The 26,688-nt window shown below is 39.8% G+C and overlaps 1 protein-coding gene across 3 annotated transcripts in view; it reads right to left on the bottom strand.

The window, feature by feature from the left end:
* mllt3 (MLLT3 super elongation complex subunit) overlaps positions 1-26,688 on the bottom strand; it is a 55,831-nt gene that overhangs the window by 20,968 nt on the left and 8,175 nt on the right. For all 3 annotated transcript variants that reach the window (XR_007888272.1, XM_051428558.1, XM_051428557.1), the window contains exons 3-7: positions 11,491-11,573; positions 11,229-11,372; positions 8,433-8,471; positions 6,955-7,083; positions 2,969-3,547 (exon numbers count right to left, since the gene is read on the bottom strand). Coding sequence is in view for 2 of the 3 variants with exons in the window: in XM_051428558.1 (XP_051284518.1) it covers positions 2,969-3,547; positions 6,955-7,083; positions 8,433-8,471; positions 11,229-11,372; positions 11,491-11,573 (974 nt within the window). In the remaining variant the exon portion in view is untranslated. The remainder of the gene's footprint in view (positions 1-2,968; positions 3,548-6,954; positions 7,084-8,432; positions 8,472-11,228; positions 11,373-11,490; positions 11,574-26,688) is intronic.

Genomic DNA, 26,688 nt, shown 5'->3' on the forward strand with positions numbered 1-26,688 from the left:
GCTGCAGTTATCCCTTAATGGTTTCCTCAACTGTTTGGTAGTTGCAGTATCTTTCTGAAAAGTTTAATGAGTTTAATAAACCTGATAGAGCAATCTCTAGCACTGAAGTAAGGCCCACACCCAAAGAAATTCCAGGGTCTGATGGGACTTTCAAACAAGACAGGTGGTTTCCTTCTTGGTAATTAGTGGCAGAAAAAAAAATCCACTCTTGATGTGGTATGCTTAGGGAGAAGTTTTGAAAGGTTATCACATTAATTTAATTGAATAATGTAAATACATCCCCTCTAGTCTGTTGGTTTTATAATTAAAACAAAATAAATACATGTCTAAATTATGGTACAGTATCATATAGGTTTTTTGTCTTTTTTGAGAGGTTTTCAATAACAATATTATTTTTTGATCTTCTAAAGAACACTACCAATTTAGTATTGCACTCCTATAACACTGTTACACTGACAATGGACAATGTTTCTTTTTTTGTTGTTAAAAATCGATGTAGCAGTACCAGAGAAATAGTCTTCTTAAATCCAAAACCTGGTGCCTACTTTATTCACAATGCATTTTATGCTGGTAGTAGTGTTTGGTAGCAGATGTTTTTCATTTTCAAATGTGTAGCCTTCAGCCCCAATTCATGCTGACTCAAGTGACGTCACATGAAGACATTTATCAGATTTCACACAGCTCCCTCTAGAGACAACTTTACTTCTACTGTAGGAACATGGAGGTTTAACATGGCAGCCTGTAATGAAGGCGACTGGTGGCATATTCCTCTATGTTTTTGGGGTTTTTTTTCGGGGGGGGTGCCTTTAATGGATAATAACAGCTGAAGATAGGAAGATAGACAGGAAATGGGGGAGAGAGGGGATGACATGCAGCAAAGGGCTACAGGTTGGATTCGAACTCTGGGCCGCTGCAGCGAGGACTCAGCCTTTTGTACCGGGTGAACTATCTGGGCACCACACACACACACAGACACACACACAGACACACACAGACACACACAGACACACACAGACACACACACACACACACACACACACACACACACACACACACACACACACACACACACACACACACACACACACACACACACAGAACTTTGGAGTTATTTCTCAAACCACAAAGCAAGTGTTAGAGTTTTGCGTATGTTGACAACATGAATCAATCATTCTACATGGTAGTGTTTTTTCTCCTTTATGGGAGATAAATGTACACATCGGTAAAAGTGCAAATTTACAATCATTTAACGATTTGGCAGAGGTTACTGTCTAAAGGCTCTGAGAATCGCACATTATTAAATCATAATCTAACTAATAACAGCAATGTCAGACAGCCTTATCATACGTACAGTTACACAGTGTTTCTGTAGTGGTGAAAAACCTTATAAAATGTACATATTAGCAGTTTGAATTCAACTAAAAGCTCCCATTAAAGGGTTAAGTTTTCTCAAGAAGGTTCCAGATTTTAAACTAGTCTTAATCCTTCACCAATTTTGCTAGAGTGTCAATAATAATAATATTAAATCACTCATTCTATAATATCACATAAAAATATTTAAACAGAAAGCTATCTACAACACATGTCTCTGTGCTGATGTGTGCTTTACACCAACTGCAGGTGACAAATCACTCAGCCTGCGCCCACATCCAGCGTGCTAAAAACAAGGTTCTCATGCTAACACGCCAGCCTGCTTTCCCTTCATGTCATCACCTACTCCACATTTCCTCCTCTCTGCTGTTTCTGGCCCGGCGTTCAGTAGAAAAGGCTGAGATCAAACAAGTTGTCACATGAGAAATGAGAGCGGCGCTCTGTGTCGGCCCCAGTGCTCGGCCACCGGGGTTGCTAGCCTGGGGAGAATCAAACACCTGGCATTTGTCACCCCACATCCCCTTTACAACTGCGCCGACCCCCCAGTCCCTGTATGGGAGGACTTAAAAGGCAGTTGCGTACGGCACAGACAAAAACACAAGTTCTGCTAGTGCTAAGTAATAACTCCCCTGGCTAAACAAGCTGCCCCTACAGAGAAAGGTACATAAAGAGCCACGCTTTATACAAGCATTTGAGAATAGAAATGAAAACACCGTCACATAAAAGAAAACTGCTCAAAAGCACAGGGATTTAGACCTTTCTTCCGCAAACGCTCACCCTTTTTCTTCTTTCAAAAGCTAAAAGGATTAAAAGGGGAACTCTACGCTATTCACTGCCGTGTCTCCCCTTTCTCCTCAGGTGTTGTAAAACCATAAATCTTTCTTGTCTACTGTTTGGCTTTAAAACAGCCCTTCTTTATGAGGAGGTTCTCCACCAAATGTGCGTGGACCAGGCAACCCAGTCCTGCCTATTCATGAAAGGAGCCACTATAGACCTGAAGTTTCTCTAATCCTGCTCTTGAGGTGGAGTATGGAGGAATACTTTAAGTTTGTAAGCAAGCACATTCGATACCCATATTCTATTACTTTTGATAGAAACATAATTTAGGTGTACAAAATCAGTCCTTCGCTGTCAGTAAGGACAAAAAACTTCATCTTGTAAATATCTTCAGTTTTGTCCACTTCTCGTTTGGCCACCCAGATGAATGCATCTGATCTCCCACTAGGTTTATTGGTGCCCACCCCTTCTTCCAATCCCCCCTGGCCAACCTCCTGGGGGCCACCAGACCACCATTAAAGAAGATTCTCTCGCTGTTAGTTGTTTGATTATATAGCCCCTCCACGCAGAGGAAGAGCTGACCACCAACAAATCCTCCCCCTAAAGCTTTGGAAGAATTGGACACCTTTCCACAACCCCTCCCTTCACCACTTTTTCCAGTAAAGTGGCCTGAAAGCTCAAAGCAGTGAGTCTAACGTGCTGGACATGGAGTATATCAATTAAATCAGCTGCTTTACTATTAAGACAGATCAAGAACTCTTGTACTGGTTTTGATAACATTTAAAAGTCCAAAAAGATTCAAAAAAGGTGTTCCACTTACATCCGATTTGGTAGACTGGTCCTCCATATCAGAGTCATTGGGGTCCACCAGGTCCTGGAATGGAGGAAGTGTTGACACCTTCCTGCGCTCCACCTCATCACCGTCTGGCCGTGATTTACTTGTCCGCATCTGCGATCTGTCCTTCAAGAGTTTCTTATCCAAATGTTGGGCGTCTAACCCTGACGTCTGTTTCCCTGATGAATCCAGAAATCCCTTTTTACGTTTTTTGGTCAGGTGATCATCACCGTCGGGGGTGGACAGACGCTTGTTTAGTCCGGACCCGTGGTTCATTCCCTCAGTCCGATGCTCCTTGGACAAAGACTTGGGTTCCTTGAAGCCCATCTTAGGATTGATATCTCTAAGTGGCTGGTTCTCTTTGGGTTTCCTGGAAGGTTCTTTGGGGGCTTTGCTGGGTTCCCAGCCAGAGTCTCTGAAGGCACTTTTGGGCTCTTTCAAGTCTTTTGGAGGCTTGTCTTTATGGTCCTTGGAGGGTTTGTGGAGTTTGGAGAAGCTGCTGCTGTTGGTGCTGGTGGTTGTGGCGGTGGTGAGCAGGGTAGTGCCGCTTCCTTTGGAGCCATCCTGTGGATTAAAGCCAGCAAATGAGAAAGATCCTGTATTGTATGAACACATCCTACAGAACAAAAGACTGAAAATTAAGCAATAGGTTTAGCTTTCTTGGCTACTGGCAGTCTAAATTGTGACGTACAAACTGCATGATGGCAAGTTAAGTCATGAACGAAAAAACACCAAGAAATTCTATCCAACATTCAGGGTGTTGGAGCAGAATTACACAGAATCATCTAAGCTTCAAAAGAAAAACGTCAGCTCTTAGGATTATGGAGCAGGGTAAAGGGAAATCCCACTTTAGGTCACTGGGCAAACATAATAGGGCAAGGCCTTAATTTACCACAGAGAAATACTGTTGTCTGAGGATAGTACGGGCTTACATTGCTGTAATAATAACTGAAAAGAACTGCCACTGAAAATAATAAAGATATAAAGTTAATAAAGAACCCAAAATATTAAAAACAGGGGGGTGTTTTTGGTTTAAATCACATCTTTTCCAATCTCCTGTAATTATGTTGTCTTCTTGCTGTTCGTATTCTGTCAACTTTGGACTGCACTCAAGACTTCTACAACGCATAGTACCAAACAACAAAGTGAGCAAAAACCAGGCAGCTAGGTCAAATGAAGATTAATCCTCTGCCTTTTACACAAGAGGAAACATGCATGCCACCCTGCAGTTTGGCATTACCATCTGTGAAAAGAAGTCTATTCTTAAAAGAAAATCAAAAGGGTCTTCTTAGTCCCCATCTATGGGCTTTAAGAGCAAACTCAGGACTTCTTTTGAACAGTGCTGTTCAGTGGGGTGGAGGGGCCTTTTCAGCCGCCACACATGCGCAACTTTAAAAGTGGAGCAAAGAGCAATGTGGAGAAAGGAGGAAATGCATTCCTTCTAACGACGGGGGCCATTTGTCCCTGGGTCTCACCTCCAGCCCCCTTGTCAATATTTCATCAATGCAGTAAACCCATTAAAGCAGTCTAGACGACGGGGTGTGTTACAACTCTGCCCAATCACCTCTAAAACCTTTCATTTTGTCTATCTGCTGGTGACCCCGGGACCTCAGGATGTAAAGCTGCCGGCTCATTCTAAACTGCTGCATGCTTCTCCTCTGCAGTGAACCCATTTCCCTCCCAGGGCAGCACAACATAAAAACTGGTTTAGTGCTCTGGAAGGGACACACAGAGATTCTCTGCCATCAGCATTGAAGAGATCACTAAAGTGGCACTTTTTAACAAACCTTTCAGCACCGTGACATTGACAGGTTAGCAGGTGACCTAAGTTGATATAAATCACTGAAGGGAGTATGACAATAATACTGTCAGACTGGAATTGAAAGCACATCATAATTACAAACAGATACTAAATGCATTTTGCTTTATATGAATTGCATTATACTCCAGATTTCAGCAGGTTTCAGCAAATTCAATTAAAACTTTTAAGACATTTTTAGTATCACACCAAATGCAGTTGAATGCCTGTTTAACAGCCTTACTGGCTAAAATATAACTTTATGATGGAAAACCAGTAGGAACAATGACAACTAGAATTGTTTATTATTACATCACAGAAGATATAATCAATAGAATTAAAGAATCAATTAATTATGAATAACATACTGGCTAACAGTAGTGACAGTAGTGTTTGCTACAGGCCTTATGGTGCTTTTAAAGACGTCACCAAAAAAAAGAAGTTTGGACAGCTTTCTGCAGCACAATCCACCGTCACAACAACTGTCACTTTTAGTTTATAGGTGTGTAACATCACCTGACAGCCTGAACCTTATCCATAAACATTTACGAACTAACATGACTGCCTGCAGCAGGTGAGAAGTTTTATTCAAATAGGATTGCATTATATGATAAAACATTTGAACAGATATTACAGTTGAGATATGATTCAAATTTAATAGGAATGAGCATCACAATTTTCATAGTCACTGAAGAAATGATTAAAATTAGGGATGCAAGATAATTATCGGGGCTGTTAAATTATCAGCAGATAATGGGAAATTGATATTGTTTAGTATTATAATTAAATTAGAGCCAATGAATTATAGGTTGAAAATAATAACAATTTATTTTTATTTCTAATGCAAAACATATATTTATAGGCTCTTCATCATAATGCTTCTCCCTCACACATTTTACCTTATCTTATCAAACAATTACTTCTGAGTAGTTTTATTAATTCTTTATTTTCTCAGTGCTTATTTCTAGAATTGGTTGACAATGTAGCCTATATGTTAAATTATTTAACAATTAACAACTATTATTTGCTTAAGAAAGCAGCCTTCTGTGTATCTTTAAATAGTCATATTGATGCAAAATTGCTCTATTTTCATTACAATTCAAATCACTATAACAGCTTTAATATCGGTAATTAGAGAATTTTTTCAAGAGAAAAATACCCATTTTGCTCGAGCTCTACTTCTGAGATTTGAATATTGCACTTGGCATCTCTCCATCTGTACATTTCATACTATGTTAATATTATAGTGTGTATATTAGATATATTGTGTTTTGTATTCATTTTGTAATTTTCCTAACCTAATACACTGTTCTTATTTGGAATATATCAGATGTGGCAGTATCATACGAGGAATTACATAAGTAATGGAGGGAAACTTAAGTATTTAGGTCCTTGTCAAATTAGTTACGATTAATTACAAAAATATCCAATGTGCTATAATACCTGAGCAATAATTCTCAGGACATGATGGAGAGAGAGAGAGAGGGAGAGAGAGAGAGGGGAGAGGGAGAGACAGAGTGTGAGTGTGAGTGTGAGTGTGAGTGTGTGTGTGTGTGTGTGTGTGTGTGACCTCCTGCTCCACAAGTAATTCATCACACACACTGTGTTTAGACTGGAAACTGTTTCCATGTGAAATGGGCCTCTCCTAACCTGGCTCTTAAATGACACTATTTAAAGTGACTAAAAATAACACATAATGGAAACAACATGCCAGCTTATTGACATACATGATTTAGTGCTGCACAAGATAATGTCTCAAATCGCACGTGTAGCTTCTAAGGGCATATATGCATTTTCGCCATCTTCAATGTTGTTCACTATCTTACGTTATTGTCTAAAACGTCTGTGTGTAATACATTTTTAAAGGACATTAGAGCATAATGGCCATTCCAAAACCCACAGGTTGTCAAAAGATTCACAGCACGTCTCTGAGTCAGTGAAGTAAGTGCTTATGGCTGAGCTGCAGCCAAGATATAGTTTGCTTAAGCCAAAGTTGGATGTCTTTGAAATCCCTGAGTTTAAATATATTGGACGTCTTTGAACCTGCCAAATATGTGGGGGATTAGGGCTTGGAGACTTTGAAGGGGTAAAAAGCTTCAGAGTCGGGTGGGGCCGAAAGCAGAGGCAGAGGAAGGCTGTTTAGCTCCAGGCTGGGCCTGGAAACACCACTGACCTTTGACCCATGGAAGCTTTTGCTCTTCTTTGGGTCGGAGAAGGAGGATGTCAGCGAGCTGTTAGGAAGCGTGGGCAGCTTCAGGTGCTGGCCGAACAGGGAGGTGGAGCCCTCCTGCATTACCATCACCTGCCAGAGGAATAGCAACAAACCAAAATCATCAGAGGCTTCTCAACTTTCAAAGATTTTGCTTTGGGTTAGTTATAAAATTGAAAAGTAGGGCTGTGTATCAAACTAAAATCCTTTTGGGCGTTGACATGAAAGACCAAAAACCTTGCTGGCATTGAATACTTGGTCAGATTCTTGGTCTTGTTTACTGATTTTATATATATATATATATATATAGCACCAAACATCTATTTGCTATGTAATGATACAGTGGAGTCATGGTGTCACACTCCCTCTGCCTGTGTTGTATCGCAGCCTCTCCGTGGTTTGTTTCCATAGCTGGTCTCCTCCGTGTGCAGCTGAGTAGAACGACTGAAACTGCTGTTTTTATCTTCTACGGCGGTGAATTAAGGATTTATTTGGACCAAAGCAGAGTTGGTGATTGTTGGAACAGTGGAAAGAAAGATTGTTTTGAGGAGTTTTATTTAGTTTTTGAATAAAGTTACGATTATATGATGATATGCAAGGTAAAATTACTGTTTTTGTCTATGGAGTCTGGTGGCATAAGCAATATTATGGCCGTTTCTGTTTAAACAAAAGCTCTATCTCTGTAGGACTGCTTTCCATAATGTTGTCAGTCACTTAGAATAACAATCTGAGCCCACAGTGACAAGCTTTTTAGTGGACGTACTTTGACTGGTGCATTTGTCCCCAAGGTTTAGCTAGCATTACAGATGGCATAGCAAAACTTATTTTCTCATCTAATTTAATCTTAATTTATTTTGGACAAAGCCAGGCTAGTTGTTCTTTCTTGCTTCCAGTCTTAATGCTAAGCTAAGCTAACCCTTTACTGACTCCAGCTCTGTGCACAGACATTGAATGTGAGTATATTTCCCAAAATGTTAAACCACTTCTTTAAAAAATATAACCAGTGTAATCAATCTGTTTGAAAAGTACATTAACTCCTGGTTACTTCTAAGGGATCCAGTATGAACTAAGAGAAGGCTTATTATGCTGAAGGAAGAATTAAGGATCATGAGTAAATGTGTTAGCATCCCTAATGCCAAGAGCCTCGATGTCTACACAGCACACATTCAAACATCTAAAAGCTGCCTGTTTTATCTGGAATATCTAGCAGCCGTTACAGGGCTAGAACCATGGCCAGAATATGCAAGTAAAGACAACACAGCTGCTTCAGTGTGTCTATACCGGAGTGCTGAGGCACACTGACGGTAAATCTCCCAGCCAGGAGAATAAAAGTACTGGTATCATTACACAAAAAGTTATTCAAAGCCACTGTATAGGAGGTGTTCAGATCTTTAGACAAGCCTGTTTCATCCATGACCCCCGAAGCATGTTGGAAACCTTACTTTTGAGTCTTCTGTACTTCGTTTGTGAGGATCCCGTTGCTGTCAAAGAGAGGGAGAACAAAGGAGACGCATAATTATCATCTACAGCTTAATCCTATAAGAATTTAAGCTAACATTATTGTTATTTATTAATGTCCAAATCTGTGGAACAGGGTGTAGTAAAGTAACTTTGAACAGAGTAATGACATTGAAGACTCTTCAGTTGTGAGCCCTGACAATAGTGAATGTGAGTTTCGACATGGTCTGTGTCAGCACTTGAGCCCTTTCTGAGGCTAAGAAGGGGGTGCAGGGCAAAGTAAATAGAGAGCACTTAGCTCCAGTCATAAAACCTCCAGACTACAGGGGTCCTCTGGCTGGGGGCCAACAGACTGACTGCACCCGACACTGAGGAAGCAACTAGGGATGTCCCGAGCTGATCCTAAGGATTGGTATCAGGGCAGATCTGGCCATATTGTAATGGATCGTATCGGTTTCAATAAAGAACTCTACAGTGTTTTGCCTATGTGAGTCTGCTAGTGTTGCAGTGCTGTCCTCCTTAATGACAGCTGGGCTCTACAATGCAAGCATTTTGCTCTGTATGCAAGTGAAAAATAGAGTAACGTGATATGGTTGCACTGGTGAATGACACCCGAGTTGGCAAAATACTCAGATTTGCTAAACTCTGATGGTAACAAAGCTGTTATCTCTCCTGTTGTATTAGCAAAAAGCAACATATAACACACTCAGCTAGCACCTTCTCATCTTTCGCTTTCACCTGTTAAAATGGCAAACAACGCTGGCGGCAGGTCTCGATGGCAGGCCAAACTAAAACTGTTGGATTTTGTGCTCTCTGCAAGCTGGAATCTGTACTCAGCCAAAGATTGTTTGGCTGTACAACAGGGAGTATTTCTGTAGTTCCTGCTCTCTCTCTCTTTCTCTTTGTTTCTCTCTTTCTCTCTCTCTCTCACCCTTTCATCATATCATTAATGTAAGTGACTTTATAGGTTTTGAAACAGGGCCTTTAGCATTTGGATATAACAGCTCGTGAAAAGTAAGGTTGGCCAAATTGAGTAGCTACAACTGTTATTCCAATGTGTCAGATGCTTATTTAATCAACCTTTAGGTAAATATTAATATTGGATTGGTATTGGCACATACTCTGGATCGGGATCATGGCCAAAAACACTTGATGGGGACATCCCTCAGAGCAACTAAAAGGTAAACTGATGCCAGTTTATCACAACTCTAACCACTACAGACAGCTTTAATGACTAGAACAGCTGATCTGGTGAAATTTAAAGTCATTCTGCATTGTATAGGTTTCATAAAACAATACTAAAGCAAGAGAATCTCTGACATCTGTATGTTTAAGCAAACTGTATGTTGCAGATTGATTCTAAAGAGATAAAGCACACAGACAATAACTGGTCAAACAATAAAGCAGCCTCTTGAGAGGAGAACAGATAATGGGAGTGGTTAGGTTACACCTCATATACTGTAACAGAATGACATTCGGCGTGCACAGTCACACTCCTCTTGTGAACAACAGCTGCGATGCCTAAGAGTTAAACAAAGAGCAGTTTTCTCAGGTTTTTACACCTAACAGAAAAAAATGTGACTGTGGCACTAACATACAGACATTACGGAAGCCTTTTTAGTCCATTGGAATATTTGGAATCCAGAATTCATTCATGGTGTAAGGCCCTGTCATCATTTGTCTGCTTCTACTTCTCCAATATAAAATAGCTATGGAATTGAAAACTGGTTTTAACAGAAAAAACAAAATAAAAAGATAATTCTGGTTATTTACTGTCAACAAATCCCATGTGTACAGGCAAACCAACAGTGAACATACCCTTCTAATAAGTAATGTGTGTGTATCTTCCTCCTTTGTGCCATAGAGCTCCATTGTTGTCAATCATTACTCATATTTGGAACAGGAATCATACTGCTAGCCCAAATCCAATCCAATCAATTTGTTTGGCCCATCTAGATTGTATCCAAAAAACCACATGAAACACGATTTTTGGAAATCAGATCCAAGCCACATTATGGGGCTTTTTTCCCTTTATTGGATAGGACAGCTGAAGACTGACAGGAAAAGGGGGAGAGAGGGGATGACACGCAGCAAAGGGCCACAGGTCGGAGTTCAACCCATGGCCGCTGCAGCAAGGACTCAGCCTTGGTACATGGGGCACCAGCTCTACCAGGTGAGCTATCAGGGCTCCCGTCCAATCTGATTTCTACAGATGTGTCTCTGTCTGGACGCTCATAATCGGATTTCAAAGTGTCTTTTTGTCACTTGCAACATGACAGACAAAAACAATATCAAATTCAGAGTGAGAGAAGTGCAGAAGAGCGGTTGAGTGGATTCCATGCTGCTTAGAAACGGAGCGGTATGGAGGACAACTACAGTCCAAAAACAGACAACGGAGGAAATTGTGGATCTCCATTTCTCCTGCTTCTGCTTTGGAAAGTGGTGTTAAATAAATCTGACCTGATTACTTCCAGTGCGGGCACTCAGTCTTAAAGATCTGATTCAAAGAATGAATGGCTTGTCTCAAACACTAAGGCATCCTCAGCAAGGCACCTGACCTCAGTGACCATCACTTTAAGACTGCACATCTTTTCCCTGCGGCTGAAGAAAGGCAGGTTGATTGTGTGAGTGTTTCTGCAAAAAACTGCACTGAACTCCATCAACTTTCCCTGGAAAAATAGAGATAAAGTTTTTCCTGCTAGGCTGGCAGCTGCAGTAGAAGTAGCTGTATCACATTAAGAGATGTCACTCAAGCCCCAGCCTCTCCCTCGCACTCCTACCCCTCCGGCTTTCAGCAGCTTCCTACGAAACTCCTCTGTCGGGTTGTTGAAGGTGAGCTTCTCACAGCGGAGGTGATTGACAGGCGGGTGGCCCTCCAGGTGGAGGAACAGGTCGTAATCAAAGCGAACTTTCTTCGGTTCTTCCTGAGGAAAAGCGGCAATCCACCCAGAGAGGGGAAAGAGTAGAACCGTCACAATCAGTCCATCAGGACTTGGCCAATATTATGCTCAGTTTGCTTGTGAGTAACATTGTTAAACATACCTTGTTTTTGAAGTAGACTTCAATGGGCAAGATAAAGCCTGCGTATCCAGACTCCTCCACTTTGTACGGTGGATCCTTACACACTGAAATGAAAGATACATTTGTTATTAGAGAGACCATCAACCTTCAACGCAAGGTGACTAACAAAACATTTAGTTCTAGAAAATGCAAAGCAGCTGCCCTCATCCATTCACTGTTGAGGGTACATCAGCAATGTATTATGACATTTAGTTCTTTTTAATCATTAAATTATATAAATCAGGCAATGTCTCATTAAATATGTGCTAACCTGCATATCAGAAGAAACTATTTGCGGGCCCAACAGATATCTTTTTTCTTGCTCGTGATCAGTGACTAAATAGCCAGTAATGGACAGAAGCTTATGTCAATATTTTGTTTTAAAAATATTTTTATAATGGAAATGTAATTTAATGTTCAGCTATTGCTATTAAATGTTCATGCATTTCATGAATACATTCATTCATAGTGCACCCTTTTCTGCCATCAATAGGTACCACTGCAAAACAAATCAATACATTTGGATATGATATGTTTACTCAGAAGAAAAGGCTTTCCAAACTTACTTATCAGTGTTAAAGAAAATATGTTATAAGAGCAAAATAACCAGAAATCTCACTGTTAATGAGAGGGTCCAAATATAGGTCTTAAGGATGCAGGCTACCTAGGCGACACAGCTGTATATTTTAGCTAGGAACGCCTATGAGAGCAAAACAAGCAATAACGCAGCACAGCCATCAGCTTATTGCTGTAGCTGGTACGCAGAGAAATAGATGAAAGCTCAGAAGGGTATCAAGCTTAATCCAGATGTATAAAAAGGATCAAACTCAGGTATTCTGGTAAGATAAATCCTAGCAATTTTAAGGAGTGCATCATTGCTTGGTAAGTCCAAGCATGTTCAAGGTGTACTTTCCAGACCCGTGGTGATCCAGGGTGAAGGACTGGATGAAAACCTATGCAACTAATGCAAGTGTGTCGCTGAACGTACCGAGGCACTAAACCTGCAGCTCAATTCTCATGAGATCTCATTAACTCTTATTTCCATTGGCTGCACTGATATCAATACAAAAACTGTGGCTTAAATTATAACCGGGGCCTTTAAAAGCTTGTGAATCCGCCCAGCTTAGGACAAGGTGAAGCCTCTCCCCCTCGTCCCAGTGGGCCTGTAAAGACAAACACACTCTACTAGAGCTCAGGTGTTCTTCCCTGGAGGTGTGCGTGTGTTTGTCAGCCACTCTCCCAGTGGACACTGCAGAAAAAGCACCAATTAGATCCATGTATTTGGAGACCTTAGTGTGTTTACCCAAAGTACACGTAAAAGGAGCTCTTAGCTTCGGTCCGTCTTCAGATAGTGGCGCTCTGATGCAAAATCACGATTGGAGGCTTTTTAAGATATCACAAGTCTGTAGCAACCAGAGCAAAATGTGAAAAGGATTCAGGCTTTTTTGTCGATTCATTGACTAAATGGTTAATCAACTAATCTTTACTGTTCTTGTGGCGCTTAAAAACTACTGTTGATCAAGACAATTCATTCTTGACCTTGGAAATAGTTGTAAAACAGTAGGAAAAAAGAAACTTAACTAAAAGGTCAGTACTTACTAGCTTTTTCTACAACTTTCATCCATATCTCAATCTTTTCCTCAACAGTCAGAGTTTGCTCATTAAATCAAAATCAACCAATTTGTTTTGGTAAATTAAAACTACTTATTACTGAATATTAACACCACAATTATTGCCATTGTTATATTATTATTACCATTATCATCATTATCATAATAATATCAACAACAATATGTCTATTGCTTGTTTACGGGAGATTTCTGCTGGAAAAATCTGATCAGAAACCAGAAATCCAAATTACCGGTAAGTAAGCAGACCATTTTCATAGTTTGTTCTTGGTATATGCTGAGCCTTTTGGGAAAGGAGGGGATCATTTAGTCTCAGAAATTCTGGACCCGGAATCTGATTTCTCTTTTAATCTTTTTGTACCTGGGAATTATTCCTAAAAGGTCTGGCTCCTGAGGAACCATCGTAACATTGCCCTTCTTATCAACATCTTATCAACTCCATTTGCTCTGTGGAGAAAATGACTTTCAGTCTTCGATTGCATTCTTTCATCTGAATCTTTTATATGCATTATTAACTGGACCCGTGTCTTCTTCTATGTTCATGCAAATCAATCAAAAAAAACAAAAACAACAACAAACAACTTATATAAGGCTGGGTATTGTTAAGAACCTCACAATTTGATTTTGATTCTTTAGGTCACAATTCGATATCGATTCGACACCGATTTAAATGCTTCGATATCGTTTAAGTGCCGACTTCAACGACTCCAAAACCGCTGTCTTTGCCTCTGATTGGCTGTGGTCCTGTTCACTGTGCTAAGTTGTGTGTGTTAAAAATTGCGCGCGACCTGAGCACCAGAATAGCTGACTAACTGAAACGGAAAAATGAAATAAACGCGACAAAATGAGGGAAAATGAAGAGAGGCACAAATATTGAAAGTTTTTTCATTAAGAAAACCAAGCCTACAACCAGCCCTACTACTATAATCCCATCCATCCCCACTACTGAGAGTCCATCCCGTCAAGACACGGAGCGTGAGTTTGAAATGTTCAATTTCAGTTCAGTGAAGCAATTTAAGCACAAGCACTTTCATTTGGAAATGTTTTATTTTGCTTAGTGTTTTAGTTTGAAATGTTCAATTTCATCTCAGTGAAGCACTTTAAACACTTTATTTTTCTTTTTATATATAATTGTGCTTCAAATAAAGACAAGTTATGGAGAGCAATAAAAAGGTGACCTTATGGCGTTAAAGGCGACGCAATGAAAAATTTGGGTGCACCTACATTTTGCACTGGTGCGCCTAACTTTTATTAGGCGCACCAGTGCAACCAATGTCTGGAGCCCGAAAGGTGTTGCTCACCACGCCCCCACTGGCCAGGGGCTTGAATCGATTCAGAGGATTTAATGAATCGATATTGAATTGGGAAAAAATATATTGCAATGCATTGATGAATCGATATTTTTACCCACTCCTACTATTATAGTCTTATTATCATCATCATTATTAGATTGTAAACATCAATGAATGTCCCACAAAAGTTCATAACCGTATAAAATTAAAAAGAATCTGACCAAGTCTCAGGTGTCAAACTATTTGACAGGCATTGAGAAGTTTTGGTCCCACACCCGATCTTAAAGTGGACACAGCAGACTGCTGGAGAACCAACACAGATTACAAAAGAAAACTCAAAGGAAAAACGTTACGGGTTCCTAAGCACACAACTGACAGCTTGGCTTTCAGGGGACCTTGGAAATACCTTGAGTCATCCCCAGCGCCGACCACGCTTTGGCACCAATCAAATCACCACTGTGCCTCTTGTTTCTTTTTAGAGACCCGCCCCTTCAGGGAGCAGCAGTGATTGATGGCTCGGCTGACTATGCCGAGGTCGACCTCACCGCTGGGGCCGGGCCATCCAAAACCCAATACCACTGAGCAAATATTATGGGTTAGAGTTAATTGTGCATGTGGGTCAGGTTCAATTACACCGAGCTAAAAGAGTCCATTCACCGGTGCACCTTTACATAAACCAAGGTGGAGGAGGAGATGAGCTGAGCCCGCTCAAAATGGAAAGAAAAATTCACACTCAAGTAAATAAACTCTGTACATGTGTCAGTATATTTTTCTTATTTGCAAGGATAACTGGGCAGACGTGATGTCATGCCAAGATATTTTCACTGCAGCTACAGTGAACATACACTCACAATTAGAGCCCGACCTATACTGGGTTACTGAGGCCAATGCTGATATCAATAAATGACAATTAAATAATCTGATAACAGTAGACTACAGTTAGTAGATATTCCTATTAAAACAAAAATGTACATAGATAAATATACGTGATAAGACTTCCTTAAGTTTGGTTATCAGAGAACGGTACTGAGTTGGACAGTTCATTTTTAAAAGATAATCTTGTGAGGACTCTGATAGAGATAATGCTTCTAAATGACCTCAATGAGACATGTGTGTATATATATATATATATATACATACATACATACATACATATACATACACACACACACACAGTATGTTTGACATTTCTGTGCTGACATTTCCGACATTACTCGTTGGCCAAATGCAGAGAGACATATTAAGATAAGATAAAAAAATAGGGTTTCTGCAGGTTTCAATTTAAGATTTTTCAAGAACTTTTTGAGACCATTCTGAATGTAATTTGAGACCTATTTCACGTTCATACCAGCAAAAAAAGTCAGAGGAATATGAAGGAAAGAAAAGGTATTGGTCAAAGTGCAACTTTATGCACATAAGTTAACTTCATTTATCAAATACATTTTTAAGAACTGTCAAAATCATATTTAAGACCAAAATTAAGATTTTTATATTTTAGACTCCAGTAGGTTGTTAATGTAAAGTACGGTTATATGCTATTTCACCATTTTTTACATTTTTGTATTTCATGCATGTGAAAAAAATTTGTAAAGTATGCATATTAGTAGCATGATCATGACAACTACTAGGCTATTAATTACGAGTCTTCCCTCAACAGCCTCCTATTTACTACGCATTCATAGTAAGGAAGTTGTTGTACATGAATTACAATCTATTGGTCTATTCTTATATAACAAAATACAAGAAAAATACTGGATCATAATCAAGCAAGACAGTAAAGATAGCTTGTGATAATTTTAAATAAAGGGGTAGAAGCAATACATTTCATGAGTTTGGTTAATCTGTAAAAAATATTAGATATGAAACTAAATCTTGAGATGAGATTCAGTAGACAAATTCCTCATGTTCTAGTGGCAACACTTCTCTGACCTACCTTTTATTAATATGTTAAAAAAATGAACATAATCTTTCCCTCTCTGCAGATTTCAAGTAACAGGTCACGTTATGTTTAAAATGAGAGTAAAACCTTGAGGCTACATGAATACACAAGATAAACCCAACTACTGTGAAGTCAGCTCAGCATCTTGGCTCGGGTTCAGTAGTTCAGGTTGAAAAGGTTAATATTATCTGAAGGAGCGTCTGAGTGGCAGAGATGCACAAAGCAACCACTGACCTGTAACAGAAAACTTGCCAGTGGTCGCAGAAGCTTTCAAAGAGGAACAGGGCTGTGTCGTTTATTAACACGGCCTTGGTTTAAACCCAGATGCCAATCACAGAACAATGCCAGTCACTACGTATTTGCCCTTTCTACGCAGACTGCTTTGTAATGAGGCCAGGCTAGACTGCAGACCTGACCGTAAAACAAAAGACAAGACTGGCAAATAAGAAATTCTTTAGTGAGGCTTGTGGCTCGTATATGAGCTCCTTCCGCTCGCTGATTTACTGTTAATCCCTCTTCTCCCTAATGCAGCCATTCATCTCAGCATCGGTTGTGCAGGAAATGCCCGGCATTTGGGCGGCAGGTGTCCACATGTGCGGTGTCGAGAAATAGAAAAAGAACAGCTATTTGTATCAAGCAGGGAACACAGTTTGTATCTCAACTGTAACATTCCTCACTTATCTTGGGCGCAAGTCTTTAATAACCAAATTCTATCAAGACTGATCAACCAGGAAGTAATTTTTAGAAGAGGCTGCAACAGTATGAAATCTCAGAAAATATCACGATTTCAGTGTACAGTATCACATTATTATCAGTTCCAATGAACCTGAAATAAATTAAAGAAGAAATATTGATATATAGATATTAAATATTGAAGAACTATGTCACAAGATATTATGTAGTATATTTTTTAATTACACCAATACAGTAGATTTCAATATGGTAACATGATAACTGCCAATTTTCATATCATGGAATACCGCTGCAAACCTTTTATGGGTTGGGTTCTAACTGGAAGTCTGTAAACAGCACTTAGGACTGTTACACACCTACTCTTTCCTGCCAAATCAAATCATTTGAGCTCTGCTACCAGAGGAGCATTTTAAGCGTTGCATTTCATTCAGTAATCAATACTTATATGGTGAACAATAGATCAAATGACCTGGTGTTAACTTAAAAATCAGTGTTTCTTCTTGTTGCTACAGCGTGCTGTTTGAATGATGTCTGAATGGTGTCTGTGCAGAGTTTGACACTAGAAGGATGTTTTCACATTCATCTGCTGAAAGTGAATGTTTCTCTGTTACAATGACGTCATTCAAATGTGCCTCGAATCAGGCGAGCGAGACACAAGCAGACTAGCAGCCTCTCACTTCAGATGCGAATCACACCAAAGTCATAACTAATGGTATATAACTGTGGATATGCCACCATACTTGTGCCTTCAGGTGTGCATTTTAATTTACATGCTGCTCTGTATAACAAGTGCAAGCTGCTGTGGTTCAGGAATTATCAACAGGTCAGACTCTTACGATGGAGCATACTGACATTTGTGTAGTTTATTTTTACAGAACTAATGTTCTGCTGTTACTTTTCTACATTTTTTGAATTCCCGTAATGTGAATTTTGTGTTCCGTTACACCCCCTACTGAGCACAACCTCACACTATAGTCTCCTCCACAGTCCTGCTGACCCAAACGACCCCACACTAATCTGCTAACAAGAAGACCCTAGGTCAAACGGGGTCAAAATTAATCTGCGAAGATTAAAGACCAGAAGGCAAGAAAAGTAAAAGTTAGTGTTGTAAGCCAATTCACTAGATCAGTGGCCCAACAGGTGAAAAAAACTAACTGCAAACACTGCTCACTTCTCACATGTGAAGTATCTACTTTGAAATTACAAACCGGGAGCACCAGCAGCAAATAAAGCATGGAAAAACACAGACAGAAGCATGCTTGTCAAAACAGAAACAGAGGTTGGCTGACAAGAAATAATACATAAACAACACCATATGCACATTGTAGACTAAAACCACAAAGGTGTGAAGGCACACCCACCTCAGGGGACCAAACACAGATGGAAAGGAGAACTTGGAGGATTGAAGTGAGGGGTGGGGGTTGGGGTCAAAATCATGGGGATGCTCCTGATCCCAGACAAACAACACACACAGTGGGGCGAGGTGCTGCCACCAGACTCCCGTACCTCCCCTGAGAACCATTATGTGTGACGTTTGATGCTGCATCTTCAAGGGGTCTTTCAGAGTCACACTGCTTTCAAGATGTAACTGTGCAATTAGAAATGACATAGCTCAACCTGGTAACCCTCCAGTTGTCCACTGAGCACTGGTGGCCAACCAGCACCCATTTAGCACCCATCTGACACTGACTACCAGCTACCCAAATCCTCCAAATCAGTCTTGTGATGACATCCTTCTTGCTTTGGCCATACTTACTCAGAGCAGACATTGCCATACTGATGCTGCTTGGAAGTAAGCATAGGAAATTAAAGCCCTATATCTTGGTATGTGAATCTATATTGGAATAGTGATATATATATTATATATATATATATATATATATATATATATATATATATATATATATATGAATAAAACAAAGGAACAGGAATGTCTGTTTTGGCTAATCCAGCAATTTCAATACTAAAGCCAGGTTAAAACATGCAGCTGCTCGCTGTATGGGCCATTCATTAAACTCAGAGAAACACTGTTTAAACTCAGACCTTTATTTGAAATTCTAGCAGAAATCTCAAAATTTCTAATGATGCCAAATGAGTTGACTGAATGAGGCGTCTATATTTCTGTTTAACTGGATGGTGCAGCCAGCATGATGGGTTTTAATATTTAACTCAGTGTAAACAACACACTGTCAGACAGTGTGGAATGAAATGAATGTAACAACATTAAAGCTACTCAAGGGACACAAACTGGTAATAAACTGAGTTTTAAGACACATGTAACAAAGTCATGTCGCAGCACGTTTTTCTTGTAATTTGTTGGCCAACATACTCACCAATGCAATACATCTGTGATAAACTGATATCTGCCGATATATATGTGCCCTGCTCAATCAGATACCAGACAAAATGAAGAACTCTTATAAAAATTGATTTGCAACATGATTTCCACATTAGCCTTTGTTAAAGGGATAGTTTGTCTAAGTGCCTTATACACCCCAAGTGCCCAACTTTAAAATACCCAGTGTATTAGATCAGATAAACAGCTGATCTGCAGTATAACAGTGCGCGACACAGTTGGGCTTAAGCGTAGGAAAAAGGACTTTGTACAGTTAGTGCCAAAGAAATAGGCCATCTGCAGTGATGTAAAGTGCTGGAAATATTCTTAAAATAGCATACACTTAATCTGACTTTTTCGGCCTTTTTAATGTGGCAAAACAATTTCTACAGCCCCTATCCATTACCAATACCCTAAATAATGGTTAAGGGTAGGCGTCATCATACAGTCCAACCCTGCTTGGAAGCCTCTGTAACCATCCTGTGTGGCAAACAACCAAACTCGCCTTTATCTCTGCAGTCCTGACACTTTCCTTATTTGTTCCTTTTTGGCAGCCCACCTCCAACATCACACAATGTGAGTTCCACCATAGTTTCTGACTGACTGGTAACCGCTAGAGCTAGGCCGATAAATTAGGCAGCCCTTAATTGTATAGGTAGGCAATAATTAAATAAAATATATTAGTATATTAGTGTATTAAGATATAGTGAAAATCTTAAAAATATGCCAAGAAAGTTATTTTTATAAAAGTTACCTACTGCAGCTTTAAACTCCCAAATATTGATGCACCAGTGGTGCGAGGCTGCCTCAGACCTCACATGCACAGACATGCTGGTGTGGGGAGGCTATCAACATACAGCTGTGCTCAATCTACACACTGTTGATTTAACTAACTATTCTTAGATCCTTGTAAATAGAAAGGTTAGGGCACTATTAAAATCAAAAGGGGTCATCTCTTTAGGAAGTTCAGGAAATTTTCATGGCAAACTTCCAGTAGATTATGAGATATTCTGCGTGCAAAGTTGACATTTAGGCCTCAGGATGGTGCAAAAGTAAAAGCCATAAATGGTACCCATTCATGCTCTTTTGAGTTTGGACTGTTGGCCAGCAAAAAAAAGATGTTGCACCTTGGGGTTTAGGAAATTTTAACAGGCATTTTAAACAATTTTCTGACATTTGATAGACTTAATTCAATTAATTAATGGAAACAAATATTTATTTAGTAGTATTTATCCTCTGGGAACAACAAATACCCACAGAAAACTTCTAAATCCAGCCATTAGCTGAGATACTAGAATGTTGGTCGAGAGGCAATACTGACATTGGCACTAGATAAAAAGGTCAGGATCTGGAATCGTCCTCTTACCACCGTGACTATCCATACTAAACTACATTTTGTTTAACAGTCTGGCCAGTGTTGTTCATGATATCTTGCTGTAGAGCTAAAGGTTGAATATACAGATAGATGATCAGCTGATGGACTGAGACAGTCATTATTAAGCAAAGCTACTAAAATGAAGACACTTAAATAATCGGTGGCATTTTTATTTCAATACATGTTAAAATGTATAATTTTGCCACTCTCCATGATAGTCTTAGCATACTACCTGTTGATAAAAGCTTTTACGTTGGTCTGGAAAAACTGAATTGGGAAGACTTGGCTGGCCTGACCTTGCAGGGTGAAACACTGCTTTGATACTCAAAAGCTTGTAAAACTCAATGGGCAGAATTTGTCCCTAACCCTAAGCCTAAAAAACAACTCCACCACTTTTGTGCAATGTAGTTGACTTGTGCAAAGCTGCTCCCAACAGATTAATCTTTTCTCCTGTTAATACAGTAGAAGCACAGTAAGTGTAGTTCAGCCAAATCAGGCAGATAATGGTCAAACAGACAAAAACCTGATGCATTACAAAGACACACGTCCGTTGACAGAAGTCCTAGATGTTCTGATCATTTGACGTTTATGTCTCCTGATATGTTAGGAGTTAAAATGACATTCCACTGATTTTATGCATGAAGATCAGTTTAGTAGTCATGAGGCATACTGCTCAGCCTGTGAAGTTATACAGTGTGTTCTGTGGCTCTGAAGGTGCTCTGTCAAATCAAAAATTGGGCCAAACCTAAAATGTGGGATTCATTGCTCACAGAGCTATCACCAGCACCATTTCAAAGCTACGAAACATTGACAACTGCCTCTGCCAGCCACAGACAAACCATCCACAGTGCACAATGGTATAGCTTAGAGGTCAGAGGAATCACCTAATTCAACAGATGCAAATGTGACGAGATGAAAAAGTAAGCTGATCTTTTGGAGAAAAAATAAAAAAACAGTGCTCAAGTGATAAGTTATTTGTTCCTTTCCCTTTTAGCGTTTTGTATTTTTGACGTATTTTATGTCATAAAACAAAATGTCTCTTAAGCTTCTGTTAACCACAGACCTTATTTCAGGCATCTAACCAAAAACCATTAAAAAACCCCATTGACTTCAAGAAAAAGTGCTAAAATGCTAACTAATTCTTGGGTTTTAGGACTCATTCCTGCAGCACTCTTTTTAGTTAGGGCTGGATTGCATATTATCGATTGATCTACTTTTTTTTCTTCATGAATCAATAAAATACTAAAAAATTAATTCTTAGAATCCTTGACCAACGGTACAAACCCAAAGACTGAATTATGTAAAACAGAGAAAAGCAGCATATGCTCTCATTTGAGAAGCTGGAAGCACAGAATATTTGTCGTTTTGCTTGATAAATGAATTTTGATTTATTTTCTGTTGACTGACTGATAGATTGAACGAAACCACTGTAACAAAATAGTGCAGTAAGGACTGATGTTACTTGTGGTAAATAATTTCACCTTTTGGCTCCATTTATTTCATTGATGAAAAGGGGGAGACCACAGCTCCTTTAGTGATTCCTGACTCAAATCTTCCAGCTTTGGTGTGCGGAGGTGCTGTAAATAAAGACAAATGTTTTATGGCAGGGGCGAGTGAGAAAGGAGTGAAAGAGCTGCCAACAGACAGCCCATATAAACCATGCTTCAATAAACCACTTCCTGCAACCTCCTTTCATTGACTGAACCGAGGGAAAGCCGGCATTTACAGCTCAGTTCCTGTTATTTGGTGGTGGCTGCCCCGTCTATCTGCACCTCCCACCCCCCCTTTCCCCGTCCTTTCATGCCAGCAGCAGCAGCCAGCCTGCAGCTTTCATGGCTCTTGCTTTCTTTGTGTTCACCTATACAAGTAGGTATGATTTCTGAGGAATCGTAAAACAATTACTGGCAAATTCCTGCAGCTCTTTGATTCCTGCCAGACATTGGGAGAGGGGGGGGCGGGGAGGGGGTCTCAGGACCCTTTGCACACAAACTTATTTGGTATTCTCGGACAAAAAACACTGCACATACGACCTGCCGTTTAGTCCCTAATGTGCACACCAACTCAGCAAACGGCTGTCTTGAACTTGTGTCAACTGTAGACAAAGTTCCAGCTGCTGGATCAGTGTGGTTCTTTTTCATGTGCGTTCTGTGGGTTTTAACTCAACTCTTGACATCCTAAAGTAGCATTTCTGCAGATCCGGTATCCTCAAGTGAAATACTCCCAGCTCCTGACTAACCTTCATTAATGTAGCTTTTTTGATTGTTTTATTACCTCTGTGATAATGTTCCTACTTTTATTTTATCTGCCTTGTCTGGTTTTTATTTTTCAAATCGGTCAATGTCTGAGACTACAGCGGAAGTTTTTGTTAATATCCTTTTTTTTGTCGTTAGTGTCTAGGGGATGCATTTTTTATTTTCCAGGAAAACCCCTCTATAATGTTAGGAATTTCAGATCTTCAGAATGTTTGATACACACACATTCTTGACTTACAATACAGAATAATTGTGTGAAGACCTTTTTGACTCAATATAGAATAATACAGAAATTGCTGTATCTCAAAAACTGTAAGGAATGCTTGGTACCACTGGATTCAGAATAATTCTTTTTGGATTGTTTTTAAAATAAAAATCAACTCTGTTTACCAATTAAGGCATAATCAATGTGTGGGAACTACCGACCCCCTCGCGGTTGTACAGTGGAGTAACAGAATGGAGGTTCTTCTTTCACCAAACAATCTTTGTGAAGATTCTTATGAACTATAATATTAGGTTGATGCTTAAGAGTTTCCAACACAACTATTTCTACTGTGCACATATGCAGGTTATTTATTGCCTAATTTAAAAAAAATGAATGAATTTAAAAAGCATTCCAGTACATTCCTTATAGAACAGTAGAGCGACCAACAGAAGGGGAGCGTATATTATGGAAAAAGCAGTATTTTACCAAATGAAAAGTATGATGATGTCATTATCTGCAGTTTGAAACTTCATTCACACAGTCAGAAGACAAAAGAAACCACACATGCACACATGCAGAGGAAAGCATCCTTGGTCTCCTGCGAGGATATCAATGCTGGTATCATCAGAGCTCGGAGAGATCACATTAGCGAAGCCACAGCAAAGAGGAAAGGAATGCACTGCAGCTTCTGGGACATATTTCAGCCCGAGGATCTGTATCTTATGTATAGGTCACTGCAATGACTTGACTTATGTGGTATGTGCACACAAGCCACAAATTAAGCCTGAGCGGAGGATGAGGGGAGTTAAAAGGTTTCATGCGAGTGTTCCACAGAGCCCAGGAGATGGCCAGAGGCTAACATATTGGCCCAATCATTAAAGCATCAATCTGTGTGTGTGTGTGTGTGTGTGTGTGTGTGTGTGTGTGTGTGTACACGTGTACACACTGTAAGGGGCTTATACTGTTGCCAATCTGGCTAACAGAACAGAACGCTCTTTCTTTACGGAAAGAAGATACTCCTTCACCCTCAGCTATTGTTGTGCAGTTTGACTTCAGGGATTTTCTTTCTTTTTGTAAAGACAGGAGGCGTAAACTTGCTAGCTTCCAAATGTAAACTTGATGAAACTCGAAGGAGCAGTAATGAGCCCATTACATCTGTGTGGCAATTAAGACAACACGTAGTTGGCCAAGCTTCACACAGAGAGGACTTTTTCTTTTGCTTTACAGGAGGTATTTTCAGACAACAGCTCTTTTTACACAAAAAAAAAGCAACAGCGCTGCAAGGAGTACCAGCCATTACACCAGCTTTGCCTTTTTTAAGGAATCATGAATATTCATTTATCATTGTACAAGATTGTAGATCTTTCATGCTATACATACTGAAAAAAATAAATCAATTCATATAATAAAATAAAATCAATCAATCCAGTTATTTTATATACATATATACATACACCCAGGAAATAATTCTGCAGTTCTTTTGAATTTAGGTCTGGGTGAATGTAAACAGCAGTAACAACACAGTGATGATGACATGGATTCATCTTCACACAAAAAGAAAAGAGGCGGTTTTGGGACCTTGACTTCAGTACTCCCTCAACGTAGGCGGAGCTGATTGTCATAGCGACGCTATTTTAGAAGTAGGGAAACAACAAATGGGAGCTTTACATTGTTCTGGAGAAGCTGCAGCCTTTCTTCACTGACAAACTGTACATTTACAGCCAGACTGATACCCCCACAGCTCTCTTTTCCTCTGCCACACACTGAACACGTGTCCAGTCATGGTATCTCATCCGTGTACACAAGCGTCGATTCGGCTCTGTCACTACCGCTGCTGCTGCTGCCCCCCCCCAAATTCTGTCTTCGTACCTTTTATACAGAACGGCGAGGCAGAATAACAGTGCAAAATTCCCGCCGTGAACAGGCTGTGTAACAGGGGCTAATAGGTTTCACATTGTTGAGAGAAAAGGTTTTCAGGATGAAGACTACGCTATGAGTTGTGTCTCACCATAGGAAAAGCAGCACACAGCCGGTTCCTTAAAATCTTTCAATGAGATACAGGCCGGGCTGTCATAGCATGTCATAAAATAAAGCACACATTAAATTAAAGACAATTACATTCATTTTAATGGTATCACATAATGAGACCACAGCCACTTACAAACTTTCCTAATGGGACCAAATGAGGTGATGAGTTACTGCTGTTAAACAGATGTGCCTGTGCTCATCCTCAAGATAGGAGAGGCTGAATTTCTAATATTCAGTTAGGCTTGGTTTGGTTTGGTACGCCCTGGAAATTAAATATTTACTGTAGAATTAGCTTCAAGCACTCCAATTATGTCTACATTCTGGCACTAGTGGAGGATACATTCTAAAGTTCCACTGGGACAGCTTTGGCAGTGGGACAGTTGTGATCTGATCCAAACCATGTTGGGTTAGCTCCTGGATGTACAGCTCAAATAAAAATGTCTAAAACACCAGTTGGAAGAGCTTCTATCGTTTGGGGGACGTTCTGGTTTTCCAGTAAGTTTCAGTGACGCTGAGCAAACAGGGTGAATTGGACTTAATGATATCGACAAACACACAGGGCTATTTCTTAATCTCAATCCTTTGAGACAGCGTCACCCAAAATTAGAAAAGCTCTTTTTGGAAAGAATTCAACAGCGCCAAATCATAACTAGAGCTGCATTGGCTGAACTACATTTACCATGTGCCATTATCACTAAAGGAGCCAGAGGAATAGCTAAACATTTGATAGGGGAGAGAGAGGGAAGCCATAGCTAACTGCTAAGCTAACGTACTACAGCTAGCAGAACTGAACAGCGTGTTAACAACTGTAGGATTAGTGATTAAAGAGCTGTGAGTGCTCAAGCAGAACTAGTGTACGTTAAATGTATAGTGGGTAATTATCCGCTGTGATGAAGAATATAACACATTTGACAGGGTTGAGGTAGAGCAGCAAAAATACGCTACCAGCAACACAGAAGCTCTCAACAGGAAACGGTACCGCAGCACATCACAGAGGGTCAGAGCTATGGTATGTGCTGGTTTATTGACATAATACTCAAAAATAAATATGCCAATAGGTCAATTTTTTTTGTTAAAATGAATAATCAAATGTCATTTTTGGCCAATTTTGACAGCACTAATACATGAGACCAAGCTACATTCCCAGAATTATCCACTGCCCCAGCAGTAGCTCTGGTGGATTTATTTTTCAAAATAAATGAGAAAATATGTGATCTTCTGCCTCTCTTTTCTTTCTACTGCTGTACCAAAGAAAACTGAGATACATAAAACCAAACGTGGATTTTGTGTACCATAACATAATTTAATGCTAAATTTATCATTTCTAAATGAGCAGAATATATTATGTATGCCAAGGCTGGTGCTTTGAAAAGCATAACACTGCAGGGTTGGTTTGGTTGCACTGTCCTCGATTACAGAGCCAAGCGGAGACA

Source organism: Dicentrarchus labrax, unplaced genomic scaffold (assembly GCF_905237075.1).
Source record: "Dicentrarchus labrax unplaced genomic scaffold, dlabrax2021, whole genome shotgun sequence".
In the NCBI taxonomy this organism is placed as follows: domain Eukaryota; kingdom Metazoa; phylum Chordata; class Actinopteri; family Moronidae; genus Dicentrarchus; species Dicentrarchus labrax.